This window comes from Nannospalax galili, unplaced genomic scaffold (genome assembly GCF_000622305.1).
Source record: "Nannospalax galili isolate Female #2095 unplaced genomic scaffold, S.galili_v1.0 scaffold899, whole genome shotgun sequence".
Lineage (NCBI taxonomy): Eukaryota > Metazoa > Chordata > Mammalia > Rodentia > Spalacidae > Nannospalax > Nannospalax galili.
The window spans coordinates 663,799-687,214 of NW_008343202.1; the positions used below are offsets into that span (position 1 = coordinate 663,799).

General features: G+C 43.9%; 1 protein-coding gene and 1 pseudogene across 1 annotated transcript in view; one reads left to right on the forward strand and one right to left on the reverse strand.

The window, feature by feature from the left end:
- Positions 1-23,416, reverse strand: part of Crcp (CGRP receptor component) — a 38,513-nt gene that overhangs the window by 5,737 nt on the left and 9,360 nt on the right. Inside the window, exons 2-5 of the mRNA XM_008839149.3 lie at positions 20,588-20,624; positions 18,017-18,115; positions 14,717-14,811; positions 11,121-11,178 (exon numbers count right to left, since the gene is read on the reverse strand). Coding sequence (XP_008837371.1) covers positions 11,121-11,178; positions 14,717-14,811; positions 18,017-18,115; positions 20,588-20,624 — 289 coding nt within the window. The remainder of the gene's footprint in view (positions 1-11,120; positions 11,179-14,716; positions 14,812-18,016; positions 18,116-20,587; positions 20,625-23,416) is intronic.
- Positions 619-1,641, forward strand: LOC103738945 (annotated as a pseudogene).

Here is a 23,416-nt window from a genome sequence, read left to right on the forward strand (position 1 = left end):
ATATATAGTTCTGCCCTAATTGCAAATGATCTGCATTTGGGAAGGTCTATAATCTTGGGAAGCTGATGTTATAAAAAGTCAACATCCAGGGCTGGAGAGATGGGTCAGTGGTTAAGAACACTGGCTGTTCTTGGAGAAGACCCGGGCTTGAATCCCAGCATCCACATGGCACCTAACAACTGTCTGTAACTCCAATTCCAGGGGATCCTACAGCCTCTTCTGTCCTCTGCAGGCACTGCACCACATGGGTGCACTTGCCTACATGCAGGCAATACACACATTCATATAAAAATAATAAATTTTTTAAAAAGTCAACATCCATGCTGGGTAAAGGCTTTCCAGTGCAAATACTCTCAGGTCACCCATATACCTCAGTAACCCCTCACTCATCTCTGGAAGTAAAACCAGTAAATTCATTGGTTCCCCAGAGTGAACTTTACAGTAATCAAACATTGGTTTGACACCAGAACTTTAGAAAGGGGATGGACATTGCTTAGTATCCCCAGGAAGAGAACTCTTAACAACAGATGAAAAGTTTATTTGTTAATGTTATTATGTCTCATGGTATTAAAAACAAAATGGGGACCGGGAGGAGGCTGCATGTGCAGGCAGGGGCAATGCGTCAGTGACAGGTGAGGTGGGGACTCTTGGCAGTAGGTGCCTTCCCTGGGGCAGCTGGCAGGATGTGCAGAGCCAGCTGTGCTGCCCCAGGGCTAGAAGTGGTTAATATGCTGGCTCCTTATGCAGTGTTTGATATTGTGAGGAATTACACTGCAGATTATGACAAAACTTTAATCTTCAATAAAATCCACCATGAGCTCAACCAATTTTGCAGTGCCCATATACTTCAAGAAGTTTACATTAAATTGTTCGATCAAATAGATGAGAATCTGAAGTAGGCGCCGCAGAAAGACTAAATGTCATGGCCCCAGGCCTCACTATCCAGGCTGTGCGTGTTACAAAACCCAAAATCTCAGAAGCCACAAGAAGAAATTTTGAGTTGATGGAGGCAGAAAAGACAAAGCTTATAGCTGAACAGAAACAAAAGGTTGTGGAAAAAGAAGCTGAGACAGAGTTGAAAAAAGCTTCTATAGAAGCAGAAAAGATTGCACAAAGATTCGATTTCAACAGAAGGTGATGGAGAAAGAAACTGAAAAGCGCCCATTTCTGAAATGGCCGAGAGAAGGCGAAAGCAAATGCTGAGTATTATACTGCTCACAAACACGCCACCTCAAACAAGCGCAAATTGACCCTGGAATATCTGGAGCTCAAAAAGTACCAGGCCATTGCTTCTAACACTAAGATCTACGTTGGCAGCAACATCCCTAACATGTTCATGGACTACTCTTGTGCTTTGAAATATTCTGATGTTAGGATTGGAAGAGAGGGCGCCCTTCCCCCTCAGGAGGCTATTGAACCCTCTGGAGAAAGCCCCATCCAAAACAAGGAGAGCACAGGTTGATGCAAAAGGTGGAAATGTTCTCCCATATCAATATGCCATTCAAGGGGCTAAGTGGAAACAATGATCATATGGACTCTTCAGATTCACAAAGAATTCATGCTCTGTTCTGACTCTCTTGTGATAGTCCTGGCTTGCCAGCTGACTGCAGGATAGAGACAGCTGCCTGGCCCTCAAATGGTCTTTTTAGCCACAGTTTTATTAAATATCCTGTATTTTTTCTTTTTAAATCAGTACTCACGAATGAGAGAAAGTCTGATGCTAAAATACTGTCTGCACTGGAATGTCAAATGCTACATAACAAGCTATGTTTTTTTTAAAACGAGGTCTATTGAATAATGTTTACATTGGTCCCTGGGCATAATGTTTACTGGTTTACTGGTCCTGGACATGTGTGCTCAGACATTCAAGAGGTAGGATGCCAAAGAGAGGATCACCAAGATACGGTAAGTTAAATAAGACTGTACTTGGGATCCACACTCTCTTCAAAGTCCCATCCCACGTTCCTCCATATGACTAACAACTAGGCCTCTGCATTCCCCAGGAAATGATCTTCCAGTTGAGTAACCATTTACTTGATACAAAGTGCACCTTTTGGTTTTCCTACAGTTAGGTTGGTGGCCTGCAGGGACATGCACTTTGCCACCCAAGCAGAGATCCCTCACAGAGATTCCTAATCAACAGTTCATTGCATTAGTAGGCTCAGAGATAAAGAGAGCAGTTTAAATTTGAGGGAGATGAAATTTTGGCTCTACACAGAAGCTTGGGGCCCTGCATTTATCTCCTCCATTGGGTGTTAACTGTCAACATCACTGCCCCAGCCCATGTGTGACTTAAGGTATCTGGTTTTTTTAGGGACAGATAACTCCTTAAATGTCACCTCTCAGCTGTGGCTGACCAAGAATAGAACAGGGCTTTAACCATACATAGGAGCAGTGTACAGTTCCTAAATCACAGCACAGTATTGTATCAAAATTACAGAAGTTTTATGTTTTAAAACTGGATTTGGGGTACATTCATTTGCCCCACCACTGTTGTCTAAAGGCTAAGTTCCAGGGCTGCTGTGCTTACTAACACACTGATTCTCCTTAAGGTTGTTCACAGAGAGTAGAACACAGTGACTTAGAGCATCTGTGGGCATCTTTGTCTCTTTCCCCTCTGACTTTGGGGTGCTGAAATCAAAATTTCTCTAGGAGATCAGGATTACAATGACTTCCTGGGCAGCCAGTGAATTTATTCTCCATGAGATGACAGAGTTAACCTGTGGCTGTAGATCTGTTTCATCTAGACCTTTTTTAACAGATTGACTTTTCTGGAACATGGTGCTGCACAGGTACACACAGTCTGCAGCTTCTTGATAGCTCTTTTGTATACTTACCTTGAAGCCAGACAGAAAAGTCATGGGACCACTTCCTGAAACCTCTCAGCTGTCAGTCTCACAACAGCTGATGCATTATGCCAAACACTTTATTTGGGAAAGGAAAGCCCAGATTTTAATGTTTTTTTCCCCCTTGGCTTATTAGTATAGAAGCACTTGTAATGTGGAGAAAATCATTTTCCTCATTTAATTATATAAATTCTCTCTTTGAATGAAATCTATGTTCTTTAACCGTCCTTACAGGAATTTTTGAATTATAAATACTCTTGTCATATTGTTGCTGCAGATAAATGATGACTGTTGTGGGAAATCTGGATCATTGTGCTTTGTGCTTTCCTTTCTAGAGCTGTTTCTAATTCCTAGAAGCGAAATGCTGTTCCTTTTGGTAAATATACACTGTAACCTTTAAGTCTAAATTTGTATTTGAAATGCTACCTTTTTTTTTTTTTTGTCCTTTTGAGACAGTGTCTCCCTGTAGTCCCAGCTGACCTGAACTCAATATGTAGACCAGGCTGGCCTTGAACTCACAGAGATCTGCCTGTCTCTGCCTCCCAAGTGCTGGGATTAAAGGTGTGCGCCACCATGCCTGGCATTGCTACCTTTTTTAAAATAAGAAACTAAATAAAATTATTTTGTTATCAAAAATAAAAATAAAAAAGAAAATGGGAAGGTGAAAAAAGATGTTAAAGGGTATGCAAGTGGAGATATTTTATTAAGAAGGATTTATGTATGAAGATTATGATGGCTCGGGATTTCCAGAATAGCAAAAACAAAGACAGAAAGTCTATGTAAGTGATAAAGGTCTGTATAGGTTTATGATATATAAAGGATAAGACAGAAATTATGTATAGATAATCTTAAAAATTCTAAGGTCATAGTTTAGTCAACTAGTTTAAGGAGCAAAATCTATGTCTAGTCAAGGTTTATCTGAGAATGTTTGGTTTTGGCCCAAGCTTTATCTACATATTACATGGTAATTAAAAGTACTGGATTGGTGTAACTAACCTTCTTGGGTGTTTAACAGCCATACACACACACACACACACACACACACACACACACACACACACAATTTTATTTATTTTTGTCCTTTTGAGACAGGGTCTCCCTGCAGCCCCAGCTGTCCTGGAACTCACTATGTAGTCCAGGCTGTCCTCGAACTCACAAAGATCCGCCTGCCTCTGCCTCCCAAGTGCTGGGATTAAAGGCGTGAGCCACCACACTCAGCTTAACAGCCATATTTTGAGGCCTATTCTAATTTGGTCAGGGGGTCTTAAAGGACAGTTTTTGTTCCATATTTTGAGGCCTATTCTAATTTGGTCAGGGGGTCTTAAAGGACAGTTTTTGTTCCATATTTTGAGGCCTATTCTAATTTGGTCAGGGGGTCTTAAAGGACAGTTTTTGTTCCTTGCCCTCCAAGGTCGACTAAATTCCAGGAGACTATGGAGCATATCTTGAAATGTCCTGTAACTGTGATGAGTCACCTGTCCTTCTGTTCAGGGAGGGCATGGAGACCCCGCTAGAAGGACTTGAACCAGTGTCCAGTCTACAAAGAGGAGGGTCAACACAGGGGATACTTTTCCTCCATGCTTCCAAGTGAAGCCAGCCATGATCAAGTAGGACCTTTGACTTATCCTCACATAGATGGAACTGGTTAAGAAAAAAAAAAAGGCCAAAGGATCCAGAGACTCCTCCCAAGTCCATGTAACCCCTGAGGACCAGATCCTCAACTGACCTTAAGAGTAAAAATATTTGGGCCAACTGCATGGTCTTAAACACCCAAAAGGAAAGTATAACCAAAGAGTTAAATGATTTGTAAAGTTCTTTAAGAGTCCAAAGGATTGAACATCCCAGACATTAGACTTAAGTTCATATAAGATGCTATTTAGACAATTTCTCACTAATGATTTGTTCTTAATAAGAAAATGCTGCTCAGGTGTCAGACTTCAAATCCTGGTCTGATCAACTCTGAAGTCTCTACCTGGAACCAAAAGAAAAAACCTATTCTTATATAAAAATTAAATGATGGCTAAATTTCTTCTCTCTCCCTGTCTAGAGGTCATTTGGGAGGGAAATCACACTGTGATTCTAGTCACTCCAACAACTCTCAAAGAGCCTAAAAAGCAAATCTTGAATCCAGCCATGGCAGCCAAAAGAAAAATGAGGAGAAACCCAGTAGATGGATGCTTTTGGAAGCCTTCAGCAAGAAACTTTGAGTTGAAAATTCACCCTGTTTTGACTTGTCCTGATTCCCTGCCTAGAATTTGCACCCAACTATTCTTGCCTTACTTCTTCCCCTCCTCAATCCACTGATATCCATCCTCCTCATAATAATGATTATTCCATGCCTTTAAAATTTTTTTCAGGTCAGGACAGAGTCAATGAGATACCCCGATGGTCAGTGGATCAGATGCTTTTAACCGATTTCCCTTAGGCCTCCTACCACCAGCTGCCTGCCTAAGCCTGGACTCCAGGCCAATATTCCAGCCTTTTGAGACCACTCCCCTCTTTGCTGATATTCCTGTCCAGCAGGAAGTAGCTAAAGAAGGACTACCATCGACCTTATCATCAACAAAAGGCTGGAATGTTAGGTTCCTGGAAAGCTCCTAAAATGGCAGTGTGGCTGGCATATTCTAAAATGGCAGGTTCGAACTTAGCCCTGGGGAAAGTCACTCTTCTTGTTGGGAGACCAACCAATCCTGAGCTAAACTGCCCAGCCTACATCATGGAAAGTTACTGAACCACCTGACTGCCTATAAAAGATGTCTGACATCCCCTGCTCGCTGCTGTTTCCCTGCTCCCCGAGAGGCAGCCCCAGTGGTCTGTTTGCTCTCAAATAAACTCCTGACCCTCCCAAAAAAGATCAGTCATGCAAAATTAGGGGCAGTAAAAGCAGTATTCAAAGCAGTTGCTCCAAGGAGTAAAGGAAGGATGGAAACATCTTAATTATTTAGTCTACACAGAAGACTGCTAGTTTATGAATAACTGGCAAATATGGCTGATAACTGACGTCCCCACAGCATCTGTGCAGACACCATATGAGGGACTGTCCCTGTATCACTTTGACCAGGGCACTCCTGAGAGCTGGTAAAGGCCAGAACCTTAAAATCTAAGGTCCGGACAGTGGCAGATGAGTCAAGAGGCTCAGCGCACAGACAGAAACTCTATCTGTGCCTCAGTAAGGAGGCACCAGGCTTGGGGCTCAACGTCAGCCTCTTCCAGAACACCAGGCCTCTCTTGAGGATGCTGTACAACAGACAGGAGCCCTCTGGTTTGCTAGGAGCCCTGAGAGCCTTCCTTTCTAGAGGATCAGAGCCCCCATCCTGCATCTGGGTCTGGTAGCTACAGCACTGATCAGGAGTCAGCAAGGTGTGTTCTTAGCAAAAGGGCAACAGCTCTCTAATTCTGCCAAATTTGGTAACAAGAAGCTTCTACGAGCACTGAATCCTCAGGGATAATTACAGTTGGAACATGTTTTTAAATCTAAGATTCACATAGTCATAGGAAGAAAACCTAAGCTGCATGAACCTAAATGAAACGCAGTCAAAAAAGAAACTTTCAGAGGCTTACTAAGTCTCTTGGACCACCAGGGGGAAGGGCAACCGCATAGTGCCTCATTTTTCTCCCCAGTGCAGGAGAAACAGCCCAAATAAGGAAGTTCAAGGCTCCTCTCAGTCTTCTGCCTAACAAAGGTTTCAAGTTGTTCAGAATATAAAGATAAAATTTAAAGTCCCAAGTGCTGGCAGATGGTTCACAGAGAATGACAGATTTCTGCATATGCAAAGATCTCTTAATCCCTGAGGCTCCCACACAGAAGTGGCTGCTCCTGACTGTAAATTGCCAGACTAAGCACTCTCCTCAAATGACCCAAACCCTAATTCAGGATGCACAGCTCTAATCAGAAATCTGAAATGCTCTAAAATCTGAAAAACATTTTAAAGCTTTATTTTTTAATCTCTGTGTGTGTTGTACACACATGCATGTGCATGTTCATGTGTGAGGGTGGACATGTTTGTGTCATAGCCTGTGTGTGAAGGTCAGAGGACAACTTAGATGTCAGTCCTCTCCTTCCACCTTGTTTGAAGCAAGGTCTCTGTTGTCGTTTGCCACTGTGTATGTATGTCAGGCTAGCTGGTCTACAAGCTTCTGGGTATTCTCCCATCTCTGCCTCCCACTTCTCTGGAGAAGAGCTAAGATTACAGATACTACCACTATAAAGTACCTTTATATGGGTTTGGGGGACCTGAACTCAGGTCTTCAAACTTGTGGGGCAAGTGCTTTATTCACTGAGCATCTCCCAAACTCCAGAATATGAAACTTTCTGAGCATTAACTTACTTCTTACGTAAGTAAACCTTGATAAAAACTGCTCTCCACCTAAGTGGAAAATTCCACCTCAGACTTCATGTGGCAGGCCACAGTGAAAAAAATGCAGGTGGGCCTGGTGTGGAGGCGCACACCTTTAATCCCAACACTTGGGAGGCAGAGGCACATGGAGCTCTGTGAGTTCGAGGCCAGCCAGGTCTACATAGTGAGTTCGAGGCCAGCTGCAGGTGGTTTTCCAAAACTATTATATAAAATTACTTTTTTTTTGGGGTCTTTTTGAGACAGGGTCTCCCTGTAGCCCCAGCTGTCCTGGAACTCACTATGCAGACCAGGCTGGCCTTGAACCCACAGAGATCCTCCTGCCTCTGCCTCCCCAGTGGTGCTGGGATTAAAGGAGTGCGCCACCACGCTGGCTTATATAAAATTACTTTTCATCTATATGTTAAAGTGTATATGAAGCAATGAATTTTGAATTGAGACTTGAGTCTTATTCCCAAGATATTTCATTATGTTTACTGCAAATATTAAAAAAAAAAATTTAGAAAGGAAGAAATCCAAACACTCCTAACCCCAAGCATCTTGAATAAGGTACTCCACTGTAGCAACAGCATGGCCTCCAGCTCTGTGAGCCAGAGCAACTCATTTAACCTCCAGCACACCAGCTTTTCTCTCTCTGATATAACGGAACACCTACAGGATGCACTGAGGGGATGGGGTTAGCAAGCCATGGAGTTCAATAGGAACAGAGCAGTGCTGTGCAGGACAGAGGCCTATGGGGGTCACAGAGTTCACTGAACCATCAGACCAGAAGGCTTCTAGACTATTTCAAATAGACCGGCAGCAGGGCAGGGCAAGCTGAAGTCACACAGCAGGCCCACTTCATCACAGAGCCTTTAGGTCAGCAGGCAGCCACCGAAGGACCACAACCAACTTGGGCTGAGCCATAGCTGAAGTCAAACTTGCAGCTTCCAACTGAAGTCTAACAAGTGCAGGTGCCAGGACCACTTTCTGGGCCCAGGGAGAACACATATTCATGGGTACCACAGTAAGTTTACAAATCCTTGCACTCTCCACTCTCTGTGAAACCCTCATTCCTTGTGCTCTGGTATGCTCTGGATGCTGCTTCAAATCCTGCAAATGGCTCACTATTTTTGCAGCCAAACCTGAGGGTAGGATAAATACTGCTACAAAATGGCCCAGCTCCATAGGGACAGCAGTTTGTAGAAAGAAGAGAACACCTTGCTTGTCTTCTTGATGGGTGAATTTAGGGGTCAGCTGGACTGGACTGAAGAATACTGAGTGAACAGGTGAGGTTAAGTACATCTACATCTTAGGCCTGCTGTGTGAACTGGTAGACCCAGTGGAGAACATCTGCCCCAGTGCTGGTGGGCACCATCCAAGTGACTGAGCCCAGGACAGCCCAACCCCTACCCTCTCCCTCCTGTCCTGGGGCATCACAGTTCAGGCTCTCTGGCCCTTGGGTTGCAGGACTTATCCCAGCATCCCTGAGCTCTCAGGCCTTGGCCCTCACACTGATTTACACCATTGGCTTCCCTGGATCTATGGATGTTGCACCTGAACTACATCTATCTAATAATATCCTGGTGTCTTCAGCTTGGAGATGGCTTGCTGAGAGAATTCTCAACTTCTATAACCCTGTGATCCACTCTTGTAATAAAGCCTTTCTCATCTCTCTCTGTCTCTCTAGACACATGGTTTGGAGGAGGAACAAAGTCAAGGCTCTGAATCAGACCCCAGTCAACCACTGATCCTCTGGGATAAAAAGGAGAGAACAGCTGTCCCCTTTCAACATTAACAGTGACACTGACAAGGCCCATGGGTGTTGTCTCACAAGCAACCCTGGCGCTTCAACATACTCATGATGGAGCCAGGCTATCTTCCTCATCTCTCCTCTCCATCTGTCACTCAGCCATGAGCAGCACATGTTGCTGATTAAAGTTGGAGGAGACCTGGCATGTGATCTTTAACCCAAGGGACAGGGATGAGTTTCTTGCTGTTTTGTTTGTTCTTTCTCTCCTCTAAGCAGACTGTCTGTCTAAAGCATTAGAGTAATAGGGACACATAGAAAGGGACTTCTTGTAGCCTGAAGGCCAGGTCCCCCAGAAAGTCACCCTGAATGGAAGGAATTTTTCTAATTTAATTTTGGATACATTATGAAGAAAAGAAACAATTTTGGGAAGACAATGAAGGTTTTAGTGAAAAAATAACTACTCTATAACCCTTGAAAAAAATTTAACAAAAAAATTCTGAAGACCATAGGTACTTTGACTATTTCTTTTCATACCTTCCTAAATTTGACAAAAAACTGAGCATGTCTGTTTTGTTGTTTTTATTTTCTATTATCTTTATTTTTCCACACAGGAGCTTGCTATGTAATCCAGGTTTGCCTCAAACTATCTTCCTCCTGCCTTTGCCTCCTGCGTGGGGCCACAGGCATGGGTTGCCACACCCAGCTTGAGAGCAGGGTACTACTTCTTTTTTTTATTTTTTATTTTTATTTTATGTGTATGCATGTATTGCCTGCATGTAGGTAAGTGCACCCGTGTCGTGCAATGCCCTCAGAGGTCAGAAGAGGTTGTCGGATCCCCCGGGACTGGAGTTATGGACAGTTGTTAGCTGCCATGTGGGTGCTGGGATTCGAACCCAAATCTTCTGCAAGAAGTGTTCTTAAGTGCTGAGCCATCTCTCCAGCCCCAAGAGCACAGTACTTCTAAAACAGACTATGGAAAGTGTCTTATTCAAATTTTATTAATTATCAAAATCAAATGTTTTCCTGGTGATAAGGTGACCTGCTTACCATGCACAGCTAGCTCACTGATGCTCTGCCCCATGCAACAGGAGGAACCTGCCACAACACACACAATAGCAGCCACCCATTTGTTATCGCCAACCTCATCCTCACCTCCCTGGATCACCTCAGAACTAGCTGAGTCCATCACTGCTGAAGCCCTACATTGTGACTGCAAATGGACTTCACAGATGCTGCGGCTCCATAGGATACTTCTTTTTTTTTTTTTTTGAGACAGGGTCTCTCTGTAGCCCCAGCTGTCCTGGAACTCACTATGTAGACCAGGCTGACCTTGAACTCACAGAGATCCGCCTGCCTCTGACTCCCAGAGGCAGAGAGCTGGGATTAAAGGAGTGTGCCACCACAAACACCCAGCCCAACACAGGATACTTTTATACAGGGAAATGAGACCACACTTGTGGTTTTAGAAAGTGATCTATAAGCCAGGTGTGGTCACATATGCCTGTAATTCCAGCATGTAGGATGCTAGGCAGGAGAATCATGAATTGGAGGCCAGCCTCAGCTACTTAGCAAGCTCTAAGCCAGCATGGGCTACAGGCGTCCCCATCTGGGAGGGAAAGTGGAAGGAGGGAGGAAGGAAGGGAAACAGAAGTTGGGAGGGAGGAATCTGTGATGTGGTGTAGCAGGGAAAATGATGAAGTAACTATGAAACGATGACAGAGATTAATGCCAGACTGCAGAGAGAGAATAAGCAGAGATGAAAGCCACGGAACCTTGGGACAACTGCATATCAGCTACAACAAAGAGAATGGCTTCCAGGCTTTTGGCTTGGAGACTAGGCAGGAGGGTGAGAGAGGGAGCTACACATGTGGGAAAAGAAGAGCAGGAAGGGTGGGCATGGGGAATATGCTAAGTTTAATGCTTTCATGCAACATCTGGTTGGCTACAACCCCTACAGGGAAGCGTGGCCAAAGAGGCCTAACAGAGCAGAGGACACAGGCTACCAAATCCTATGGAAGGAATTAAATTTCCTCATCTTCTACTCTCTCTAAGTCCATACTAACTAGGACCAATAGTGAGGCCTCTTTGCTCATGGCATGGGGTGGCTGAGCAGCTCCTGGCTTGCCTTTTCTCTGCCTTTCTGCATCTCAGTCCCATGAAACACCGAGTTCAGCCTCCTCTACTCACCAGCTGGATCTCAACGGCGGTCATTGGCCTGTGATTCAGCAGCTGAAGCTTCTCAGCTCTGTCAAAAGAAAAGCACGAAACACTTAAAACTCTCATGCCCTGAAGGACCTTGGGTATTGACCAAGATACTAAAAAAAATACTGTCAGAAAAAAATTAGAAAATTGCTGCAACGTGGCCCTTGGTTCAATTACAGACTAAAAGAATCATCAGAACAGGAGAACAGGAGAGTGCATACCCTACTCCTGCCCAGTGGCCCACATGTGCCAGAATCCTACAGGGTACAGAGATATAATGCTTGGTTAAGAAAGGGGGCAAATAAAATCTTTTTTTTTTTTTTTTTTTTTTTTTTTTTTTTTTTTTTTTTTTTTAAAAAAAAAGAGACAGGGTCTCCCTACAGCCCCAGCTGGCCTGGAATTCACTATGTAGACCAGGCTGATCTCTCTGCCTGCCTCTGCCTCTTGAGCACTGGGATCAAAGGCATGCACCACCATGCCAAGCTCAAATAAAATCTTTTAAAGAGGGGTGGGGGTAAGCTAGAGAGATGACTCAGTAGTTAAGAGCATTGGCTGCTCTTCCAGAGGATCCAGGTTTAGTTCCCAGCACTCACATGGCAGCTAACAACTGGTAACTCCAGTTCTAGGGAATCTGATGCCCTGTTCTGGCCTCCACAGGCACTAGACACACAGAGTGCATTTATATACAAGTAGGCAAAACACTTATACACATAAAATAAACAAAATCAAGGCCAGGTATGATGGTGCATGCTTATTCGAAGCACTTGGAAGGCAGAGGCAGGCAGATCTCTGTGAGTTCAAGGCCAGTCTGATCTGTATAGGAAGCTCCAGGCCACCCAGGGTTATACAAAGAATCTATCTATCTATCTATCTATCTATCTATCTATCTATCTATCTATCTATAAATAAATAAATAAATAAATAAATAAATAAATAAATAAAGCCAGGTGTGGTAGCACATGCCTTTTACTTCCAGCAAGTAAAGGCTGGCAGATCTCTCTGAGATTGAGGCCAGCCTGGTCTACATAGTGAGTTAAAGGTCAGCTGGGGCTACAGGGAGACCCTGTCTCAAAAGAAAAATAAAAAAAGAAAAGAAATACACACACTCAAAAAAAATTTTTTTTGGTCTTTTTGAGACAGGGTCCCTATCTCAAAATTCCACCTGGCCTGGAATTCACTATGTAGACCAGGCTGGCCTTGAACTCAAAGAGATCCACCTGCCTCTGCCTCCCAAGTGCTGGGATTAAAGGCATGGACCACCATGCCTAGCAGTAATTTTTTAAAATGAGGTCAAACCTCAGGGGTAATATGTGTAAAAGAAAAGGAGTTAGTTACAGCAGACCTAGCTGAGTCAGCATGTGAGGGCACTACCCCTATACAGCTGTGTATCTCATACACATATTCCAGGTCGAGAGCTAGGGCTATAAGCTAGGCACTGAGAAATAAAGGCCTCAAGTCAACTGAAAATGATTAAAGAACCAAACTCCTTTGGAGAGGGATGGGGTAACACATTAAACAAAAAATTCTATGGCACCCAGTGTCAAAGTGACTTGGAATTGAGTTCTAACCACCTATTTTGTTGAATAAGGCAACAAAGTCAAACAAAACATTGCTCCTGTCCTACCTTCCAAGACTCTGGTGGTAGAGATATCTAAGCAAATAGGCTACTATCTGGGAACTTTTCTCCCTGAGCAAATGGTAGATAAAAGCTACACTGAGTAAATATAAGGATTAGGATTAGGGCTGGAGATAATAGTGCTTGCCCTGGGTTCAATCCCAGAAACTACTAACACACACACACACACACACACACACACACACACAAAGTGATTTACAAATGAAATGCGATTTCAAAGGTATTTTACCAGCTCCCCTTCTAAATATGATTACTGCCTTAAAAACACACTGGCCAGCATAGGCTAGTCCCTGTTTATTTGGCAAGCAGCCCTCGGATCACCCAGTCAAGGAGCAGGAGTCAGCCACTGTGAGAAGCTTGCTGGCTCCCTCTGCTGGCACTGTACAACTCTGCCTATAGCTTTTGTTCTAGCAAGCACAGAACCATCTTAAAGAGGTGTAGTGATTAAAAACCAGGCGTGGTGACATATGCCTTTATTCCCAGCACTCAGGAGGCAGAGGCAGGTGGAGCCCTATGAGTTCAAGGCCAGCCTGGTCTACGTATCAAGTTTCAGTTCAGCTGGGGCTACAGGGAGACCCTGTCTCAAAAAGACCAGTAATATGATGATGATGATGTTATAAATCCTTAGTTTGGAGACCACAAATTGGAAAAGGGAGTGAATTAATTCTCTGAATAGTACATCTTTAAGCTTGTGCAAATTATGACCAATTTTGAATCAATCTGCAAAGTGACTCTTTGTAGTTTTCTTTTCCCAGCCTCCCTTTCTCCTTCCCTTCTTCTCTTCCCCCCACACTGCCCCCCCCCCCCGAACTCCTACTCCATCTCTTTCTTTGGGGAATGCTGGGGATGGAAGGCAAGTACTCCATAGTGGAAAAGAAAAAGGAACAGGGAAGTAAACACCATACACCCACCAACTAAACAGAAGTCATACACATATACACGTACTTTAGATGCCTGTTGTCAGCATTCATTTGGAGAACAGCAGCAAGGGGAGAGGCGTACTTAGTTTACCATGTGACTGAAGAAAAGCTTCTGGAGGGCTGGCTCAATGGTATAGTACCCGCCCTGCACATGTGAGGCCCTGGGTCTGATCCCCAGCACCACACCCGCCCAACATGTGTAAACGTGTAAAGACCTGGGCCTGATTCCCAGTACTGACCCCCCCCCTCAAAAAACCCCAAAACAACCTAAAACCAACCAACAAATGATAATAATAATAAAGCAGTTTTTGGAAGTTATTGGTACTGGCACTAATCCTAAAAGCCACAGGACAGTTTTCTTCTCATGTAAACTCTTAACCTATGTTTTAAATTCCTCCAGACTTACTGTCAGAGGGCAAGAAAAGTTGCTGGCAGGTGCCTCAGGTAGACTATATATAATCCAGTCATTTCTATCTCATGTAAACACAAAAGTCAAATGACTGATGATCAACTGTATAAAAAGTAGTCTTTTTTGTCCCCATGCTGAGGATGGTACCCCTTCAAACATGCTAGGCAAGCACTCTACCCCTGAGCTATGCCCACAGCCCTATACTGTAATTTCTGAATAACACTTTTTTTTTGAGACAAGGTCTCCCTGTAGCCCCAGCTAGCCTGGAACTCACTATTAGACCAGGCTGGTCTTGATCTCACAGAGAGTCACCTGCCTCTGCCTCCTGAGTGCTGGGATCAAAGGCGTGCACCACCATGCCTGGCAAACTCTACTTTTGAATGACAGGAGGAGTTGAAGGGGACTCTAAGGAAAGATTGGGATGAGCATGCTCCTGGCTCTAGAGTGCCATGTGTCAGTTTCTTAGTCGTCTTTTCTATAATACCATGATCATGCCTTAAAACAGTATTGTGCTTACTATGAGGCCAAAGCTTGACTGAATGCAGATGGCCACTCTAAGCCATCATTCTCTGTGTGGTGTGTTATCTGCTACCTGCTAAGGATAACTATTACTTACTTGGTCAGCTTGTGGTTTTTCATTGCTGTGAGGAATTCTCGGACAATCTCAGGACTTTGGTTCCTGCATGGTGTTTTCGATATGTATTTTAGTGTCTACCAAAAAATAAATAAATAATAAATAAATAAATAAATAAATAAATAAATAAATAAATAAATGGAAGGCAAGCATTAAGACACAGAAATTTGAGTAAGAAAAAGGAAAGCAAACTGAGCCTGGTGTGCACTCCTTTAATCCCAGCACTTGGGAAGAATCCTCTAGAGAGGCAAACATCAGAACTGAAAGGAAATAGCATATAATGGCACATAAACTCAAACATGACATAACTTCAGGACAAAGCAGAAGGGGGAGAGCCAACTTGTGAGCTACTTCCACTTTCTTCTGTATACTTTTGGCATTTTCTGTCTTACCAATAAAAATCACTGCTTTTTGCAGAGAAAAGAATTTGGCCTTGCACAAAGAGCAGCCCTAGCCTTTGTCCTAGAATTGTGGATGGTGATCTCTAGAACCCTGGAAGGCTGTGCCTAGGTCCCTTGGTCATCCTAGATAGGCTTATCAACCAGACTTAGTGGCTGGCCTCACCTGTATAGTTTTAGACTTAGCCGGGTTTCCCTCCTGGCAACACTCCATGCCTACTGCTACACTCCAACTTCAGGAGAGTAACAGGCCCTGACCCCATGTACGAGGACAGTGGAAAATCTGCCTTGGGTATTTCTCTTGGACTCTGCCCCTATTTTTCATTCTCTTGACCAATTTTAATCTGACTCCTTTCTTTTCTTTGTAGCAAACTGTCACTGTGAACAGCTTCAGTCCTGAGAAAGATGAGAGGGACCCACTTCTCCCTGGGCACTGAGCATGTTTTAAGCATTGTTAAAACACTGTTAAGATCTGTCAAAGTCATTGTTCATGTTAAACTATTTCTGTTCTCATTATAAGCACTCCTTCTAGTGACTATTTTTCTATAAACAAGCAGAGACATTGTGGAGTGGGGAAATTTCACCCCGTAACTGGCAGCTGTTGTACTGTCCCTTGTTTCTCTAGCTGCCTTGAGTCAAAGGGCTACTGGACTACCTATACCTAGGCACCTTGGAGAAAAGAACAATCACAGCTGCTTGCTCCTGAAGGCCCAGCCAAGACTGTTTCAAACAGTCTGCACTAAACTTTTTGCTGTCACAAGTCTCACTGAACTCTAGATGAGCCTACAAACATTTCTACCCAGGCCAGAGGGAGAACACTTTAGCTGGTGGCCTAGCAGAGGGTCTGCTGTGGTTGGTGCAAAAGAGACAAGGCTATGATTGGTGTGAACACAAACCTTCATCTGCACATGAGGTCTGCTCTGCTCTGGTTATATAGGAATACCGTTAGCTCACTCAGTGAGATACCTAGAACATGCCCCCTCCACCCCCATGTTAGCTTCCCTGGTTTTGCAATATTAGGCCAAATAAAAGGACTCTCTCAGAGCTATAGAGATGGCTGGGTTAAGAGCACATACCACTTTTGTGGGGGATCCAAATTCAGCTCCCAGCATCCTTGTCGGGCAGCTCCCAACTCACCTAAAACTCTAGTTCCAGGGGCTCCCATGTCTCTGGCCTCCTAAGTACCTGCCCTTACAGACACATGCCCATATGACACATACATACACATAATTAAAAATAAAATTTTAAAAAATGCTTCTCTCAAGCTAGGCATGGTAGTGCATGCCTTTAGTCCCAGCACTTGGGAGGCAGAAGCAGGCGGATCTCTGTGAGTTCAAGACCAGCCTAGTCTAAATAGTGAGTTCCAGGACAGCTGGGGCTACAGGGAGACCCTGTCTCAAAAAGACAAAAAAAAAAAAAAAAAAAAAGCTTTCCTCAAATGGATTGTTCTCTTGCCCATCTTTAGTACACCACGCTAAGCTGGTGACATGAAGGAACAGTAAAGACAGAGACATGGCAACACTCGTGTGGCAGCAGAGCAGCAGCAGAGTAACCAGTTACTTGGCAGCTGAAGAGGTAGAGCTGGGCTCTGCAATTGTGGCAAAGTGCAGGCCACTCTGAAAACAGAGGAAAAATGCAGAGCTGTGAGCTTGGCAATATCCAGAGCAACAGAGGAGCAGCAGCCGCTTCCCAAAGCAGCCCAGCAACAAGAGGCGGCTGCACAGAGTAGCCAGGACAGGAACAAGAGGGATGGTGGGAGGAGAAAGAGCAGTGAGGGATGAAGCTGAAGGATACAAGGCTTCAAAGAACCGGAAAAGGAAGGCCAGGTATGCTGTTGACACCCTCAATCCCAGCACTCAGAAGGTAGAGGCAAGAACCAAAGAAGGTCAGATGTGGTAGTATACATCTTTAATTTCAACACTCAGAAGGCAGAGGTAGGCAGATTTCTATGAGTTTGAGGTCATCCCAGTCTATATAATGAGTTCTAGGCCAACCAAAGATATATAGTGAGACTCTGACTTTAAAAACAAAAGGTGGGGGGGGGGGCATATAAATAGGATCAAGATGAAGTGTATGAAATGCACAAAAATTTAATTAAAAAAATTCAAAAGAGCCAGAGAAGTAGCCAGAGGTATGGTGGTGCATTGTCTGTAAATCCAGCACTTGGGAGGTAGAGGCAGGAGAATCAACAGTTCAAAGTCATTCTCAACTATATAGGGAGTCTGAGGTCAGCCTGGGCTACATGAGACCCTGTCTGAAAACAAACAGAAGAGAAACTTCAGACCCTGGTTGCTAGCGGAGTTCCAGAAAGCTGTCGAGTGTTCGGGGCCAAAGGAATCAGGGACCCCAGGCCTGGGAACTGTAATACTAGCCATGGTTAGGGACTGAGGAATCCTGGTTCTCCAGGCCTTCCCAAGAGCTGAGATCCCACTTTATAACACTAGAGGGCGCCACCTGCATGCTGCTGTAAAGACTAAGGAACAAAGGCTGTGAGAGATCAGGCCTGGAAGAGCCTCTCCCTTTCCACACACCATTTCCAACCAGGCAGAGCAAAGGGACTCCTAGCAAGCTGACTGGGAGCACCTGAGGGTGACTCAAGGTGAGGCCTCTCTGTTTACCTGTTTATAAGGGAGGACAACTTTACACTGCTCCTTCTCACTAGCTGACAGTTGGCCAAACTCCCACTTTTTTTTGTTTTTAAACATGGGTCTCATTATGTAGCCCTGGCTGGCCTGGAACTTGCTATAAGACCAGGCCTCAAACTCAAGAGATACTCCTGCTTCTGCCTCCACAGCGAGTGCTGGGATTAAAGACCACCACACGCAGCTCCTCCCACTTTTGTGGATAGTAAACCAGCCTCCCTGGCTAGCAGTACCCCACTTACCTCAAAGGTAATGGTGTTCAGGTTCTGCTGCCCAGCACTGTGTTTATTCTTTCCACTTTCCTTACGCTGTTCTTTGAGATCAGTGAGTAGCTGGTACACCTAGGAAGAGACCCATGAAAGACTGCTGTAACTCTGGAAAACGTATCTCTTCCAAGATCAGTGGTTTCGAAGGATAGTGGGGTACTGCCTCCTTTCTACCCACAAATCTGCTTCCCGACTCTTGGTTTAGAACCCTGTGACATTTGTTAGATGCTATTTTTATCTGAGTCAATACAAATTAATTAGTGTAATTAAAGAACTGTGAAAAACATGTATCACAGGCCAGTGAGATGGCCCAGTGGATAAAGACACTTGCTGCCAACCTAAATTCAATGCCTGGGATCAACATGGTAGGAGAGAACCAACTCCCACAAGTTGTCCTCTGACCTCCATGAGCATTCACACACACATACACAAAATAAAATGACCTCAAAAACATAGTAAGTATTCGAAAGCACAATTTCCTAAAACAATAGTTTTCCTAAAGGGTTCTGTTTAATATATAAGCCTAGAGTAACAATTTCTTTTTAGGGGGGGTGTTTTTGAGACAGGTGGTTTAGAACCCCCACAACGCCCAGCTGACAATTTCTTTCCATAAAAGAAAAACTATGGGACAAATGATAAAATATAGTACACAAAAAATGAAGGAAGGGCTGGGGGTACCTCGGTGGTAGAGCACCTGCCTATCATGAGTGAGTCCCTGGGTTCTGTCCAAGCACCACAAGATAAAGAAATAAAAATAAAGGGAAAAAATACTACAGATTAGTAGACATAAAGGTTCCCCACAAGGAAAAACACATGCATTAATGCTGGGATGGGAGTGGGTGGGACCTTGTTCCTGTTTCTGAGATTTTATCAGAGATCTGAGGAAAATACAGGCTCATAGAACATTACTAGACAAAACAACACCCCCACCTTGTCACATCCATCCCCGGTCCCCACACCCTGCTTTGAAGATCAGTGGCACGAAACTCACTGAACACAATGCTTCTTCTCCTGTGGCCTAAATACCAAGTCCAAGCAAAGCTGGGACAAAGTCCAAGCCAGACAAGGAGGATCCTAAAAGCTAATGAAACATTTCCTTCCTGTGCTAAGCCACAACCATGTAGGCTGAATCTTTAGGAGGCAATATGGCAGATGGCATTTATTCTATACAAAGACACATACACATACAGGATGCACAATTCACACAATGAAGATCCAGAACTCCTCCAACACTTGAGTTTTCTCTGTGACATGGAAACTGACAATGAATATATAAATGGGCCCTTCTATACCTGGAGATGTTCTATTCGACAGCTCTGCTAGTACCAAAACAGACCCAGGCAAAGCAGGAGTTAGGTAAACACACTAGCACTTCCTCTCTCATCAACCTCTTTCCTGCCCTTCTCTCTCCATCAGTCCTATTCTCAAGCTCCCAAATTACAAACTTATTCATTCTTACTAAATTATTCAAAATAGTGAGTCAAGTAAACTCTTAGTCTCAAAATGAGGATATCAATACCTTTGAGGCTATCTGAAGATCAAAGTGATTACACAGGAAAGCATCTTGTACATAAATGATAGTGATTAGGAAGAGGCTAAGTACTTTAACAAGAAACTTTTACAGACAAAAACGGTTCTAAGGAGAAACTTCCATTCCAAGAGGACATTCCCTGTGATGATCTAGCCTCTCTGGGATTTAAGGAAGTATGCCTATTATAAATCAAAGCCTCCTTTGTTTCCCTGAAGTACTGTGTAATATACCAAGGTTGAACTACTCCAAGGGCCATCTGCCCTGTGTTAAAGTGGAAAATCCAAATAAGTTCTGTCTTTTTAAAAATTTTATTTATTAATTTTTATTTTATGTGTATGAATGTATTGCTTGCATATATGTAAGTGCACCGGTGTTCTGTAATGCCCACAGAGGTCAGAAGAGAGTATTGGATCCCCTGGAACTGGAGTTACAGGCGGTTGTGAGCCACCATGTGGGTGCTGGGAATCAAACTCAGGTCCTCTACAAGAGCAGCCAGTGCTCTTAATTGCTGATCCATCTCTCCAACCCCACCATCTTTTCTTTTCTTTTTCTCTTTTTGAGACAGGGTCTCCCTGTAGCCCCAGGTGACCTGGAACTCACTATGTAGACCTAGCTGGCCTTGAATTTCCAGAGATCTGCCTGCCTCTGCCTCCCAAGTGCTAGGGTTAAAGGCATGCACCATCACACCTGGCTTAATTTATTTATTTTTATTTTATGTGTATGAGTGTTTTGCGTTTGTGCATGTATGTGCACCATGTGTGTGCAATGCCCGTGGAAACCAGAAAAGCGTGTTGGATTCCCTGGAACTGGAGTTCCAAGCAGTTGTTAGCCACCATGTATGTGCTGGGAACTGAACCTGGGTCCTCTATAACAATAGCAAGTGCTCTTAACTCCTGAGCCATCTCTCCAGCCCCTGAGTTTTTCCATCTTTTCTAATCCAAACTAATCCACAATCTTCACAAGCAAAGGACTAAATAAAAGAGGAAAATATAGAATCCTACTGGGGAGGTACTTACCTCATAGTTACTGAGCAGTGCAGAGTTCGCATCTTTCCTGGAAAAGAAAAATGAGTTGTCATCAGTCAGGGTTCACATCCTTTCCTGGGTATGAAATGTCTACAGGATAATTCCTTTATTCAAGATCCAGCTATCTAGTTAAGAAACGTGGGAACAACAGCCTAAAACTAGACATGCCCTAAGTCCTTCCTGGTTTAGCTGGCCCTACATAGGCAATTTCAGAGTCAACTGTAAGACGAGAGAGAGAGAGAGAGAGAGAGAGAGAGAGAGAGAGAGAGAGAGTTGATTGTACGTACACAGGTGTATGTCCTGATACTCAGGGTTGTAAGAGCACAGAGGCCAGAAGAGGGCATCAAACCCTTCTTGGGTTAGAACTGCAGGTATTTGAAGAAGGCCTGGCTTGTTTTGTGGGTGCTAAGATCAGAACTTAGGTTCTCATAATTATGCAGCAAACATTTTTTTAATCTTTTTGAGACAGGTCTCTCTGTAGCCCCAGCTGCCCTGGAACTCGCTGTGTAGACCAGGCTGGCCTTGAACTCACAGAGATCCGCCTGCCTCTGCCTCCCAAGTGCACAGTGAACATTCTTAACCACTGAGCAATCTCTCCAGCCCCTAGACTTTCATTTTTATAGACATTGAATGACTAAGATAATATATCATCCCAGACCTATGTAGACAGAAGCTGAGAAGTCAGACATCTGGCATAAATAAGTTACAAGAGGAACTTGGGAGTAAAATCACAAAGGAACCCCTCCACAGAAGGTTCCATAAGCAGTGAGAGGCCAAAATGACTAGAGAAACAAGGTGCTGGTCCATCCTCAGCACACATCCTCACCATAACCACCCACCACCAGCTACTAGTATCTTGGGCAGCCCAGACCTAGTGCTGAATCTACTAAAAAGCCTATGTACTTAAACACTGACATTACCACTAGGAGCTCCAGCAAGTGTCAAGAGTCCTGTCAAAGAGCCACAAAGATTTCACAGAGTTGGTATATTAAGTAGTCAGCATGGTACTCCTGTATAACAGCTGATTAAGCAAACTGTCATCACTCCTGTGTGAGCACAACTATGACACAGATGACAACTGGTCCCTTCCACACCATCCCATCAGAGTATGCACAGCTACAGTACATGTGATAACTGTTCCATTCCACACCATCCCATCAGAAGATGCACAGCTACGGTATGTGTGATAACTGTTCCATTCCACACTATCCCATCAGAGGATTCACAGCTATAACACAGATGACAAATGATCCACGCCACACCATCTCATCAGAGGATACATTGCTTTTACCAGCCTAGAGCCAGTATACTATGACAATTAAGGGTTCTGTTTTGAAAACAGACAGATTTGGGTTTATAGTCTCACTCTGTCATGTGTGAAATTCATGCTTTATTTGGTATAAAAACAAAACAAAGAAAAGGGAGATTAACCCAGTATTTAGAAGTGTAATGTGGGGGCTGGAGAGATGCCTCAATGGTTAAGAGTGCTTGCTGCTCTTGCAGAGGACCAGGGTTCATTTCACTATACCCACATGAAGTGACTCACAACTGCCTGAACAGGGGTTCCAATGCCCTCTTCTGGCCTCAGAGGGCACCTGCATGTATACCATGTGATGCATACACAAAACACAGATAAACATATATACACTTAAATTTGCATTTTTATATTTTCATTATTTTTATTACTTTTGCATGAGTGCACATATGCATGCAATGCTTGCAGAGGTCAGAAGAGGGTGTCAGGTCCCCTGGAACTGGAGCTATAGATGGTTGTTAGCTGCAATATGGGTGCTGGGAACCAAACCCCAGTCCTCTCCAAGAGCAACCAATGCTCTTAATAGCTGAGTCATCTCTCCAGCCCCATACACTTAAATTTTTTTTCTTTTTTCTTTTTTTGGTCTTTTTGAGACAGGGTCTCCCTGTAGCCCCAGCTGACCTGGAACTCACTAAATAGACCAGGCTGGCCTTGAACTCACAGAGATCTGTCTGCCTCTGCCTCCCAAGTGGTGGGATTAAAGGTGTGCACCACGATGCCCAGCTTTAAATGTTTTTTTTTAATTAGAAGTGTAACCTGGACTCTTGAACCCCACACCATCATCTACTGGCTGTGTGAATTTTGGAACGTTATTTAATCTCTATATATACACTTTGTAAGCTTAGACACAGAATCAAATTCAAACATGTAAGCAGATGCAAGTGCTTGAGAAATGTTCCCTTCACCATCACTTTACCTGAGCTTCTAAACCTCCTAACTTCATAACAGCATCAGGGTGAAACAGTATGACAGGTTTCAAGATGAGGATCTCCCCAGACATTATTCAAAAATGATCACCTTGAACCAGGTGTGGTGGCACTGGCCTTTAATCCCAGAACTCTGGGGGCAGAGGCAGGCAGATCTCTGGGAGTTCAAGACCAGCCTGATCTACATAGTGAGTTCCAGGCCAGCTGGGATTTTTTTGTCAAAAAGACAAAAAAAAAAAAAAAAAAAAAAATTCATCTCAACTCACTGAATTTCCTTTGATGCAGGAGCTATTGGTATGGTTCCGGCTTTACAGATGACAAAGCTCAGGCCCAGAAATTAAAGTAACTTGTTCCAGGTCACACAGTAAGAAAGGGTGAAAAATGAGGCTGGCCTGCAGGAACGGAAACTAGTAACAGAATTGTAAAAATTCAGGTAGAAGCCAAGCATGGTGGCACACACCTTTAGTCCCAGCACTTGGTAGGCAGAGGCAGGTGGATCTTTGTGAGTTCAAGGCCAGCCTGGTCTACATAGTGCGTTCCAGGACAGCTGGGGCTGCAGGGAGACCCTGTCTCAAAAAG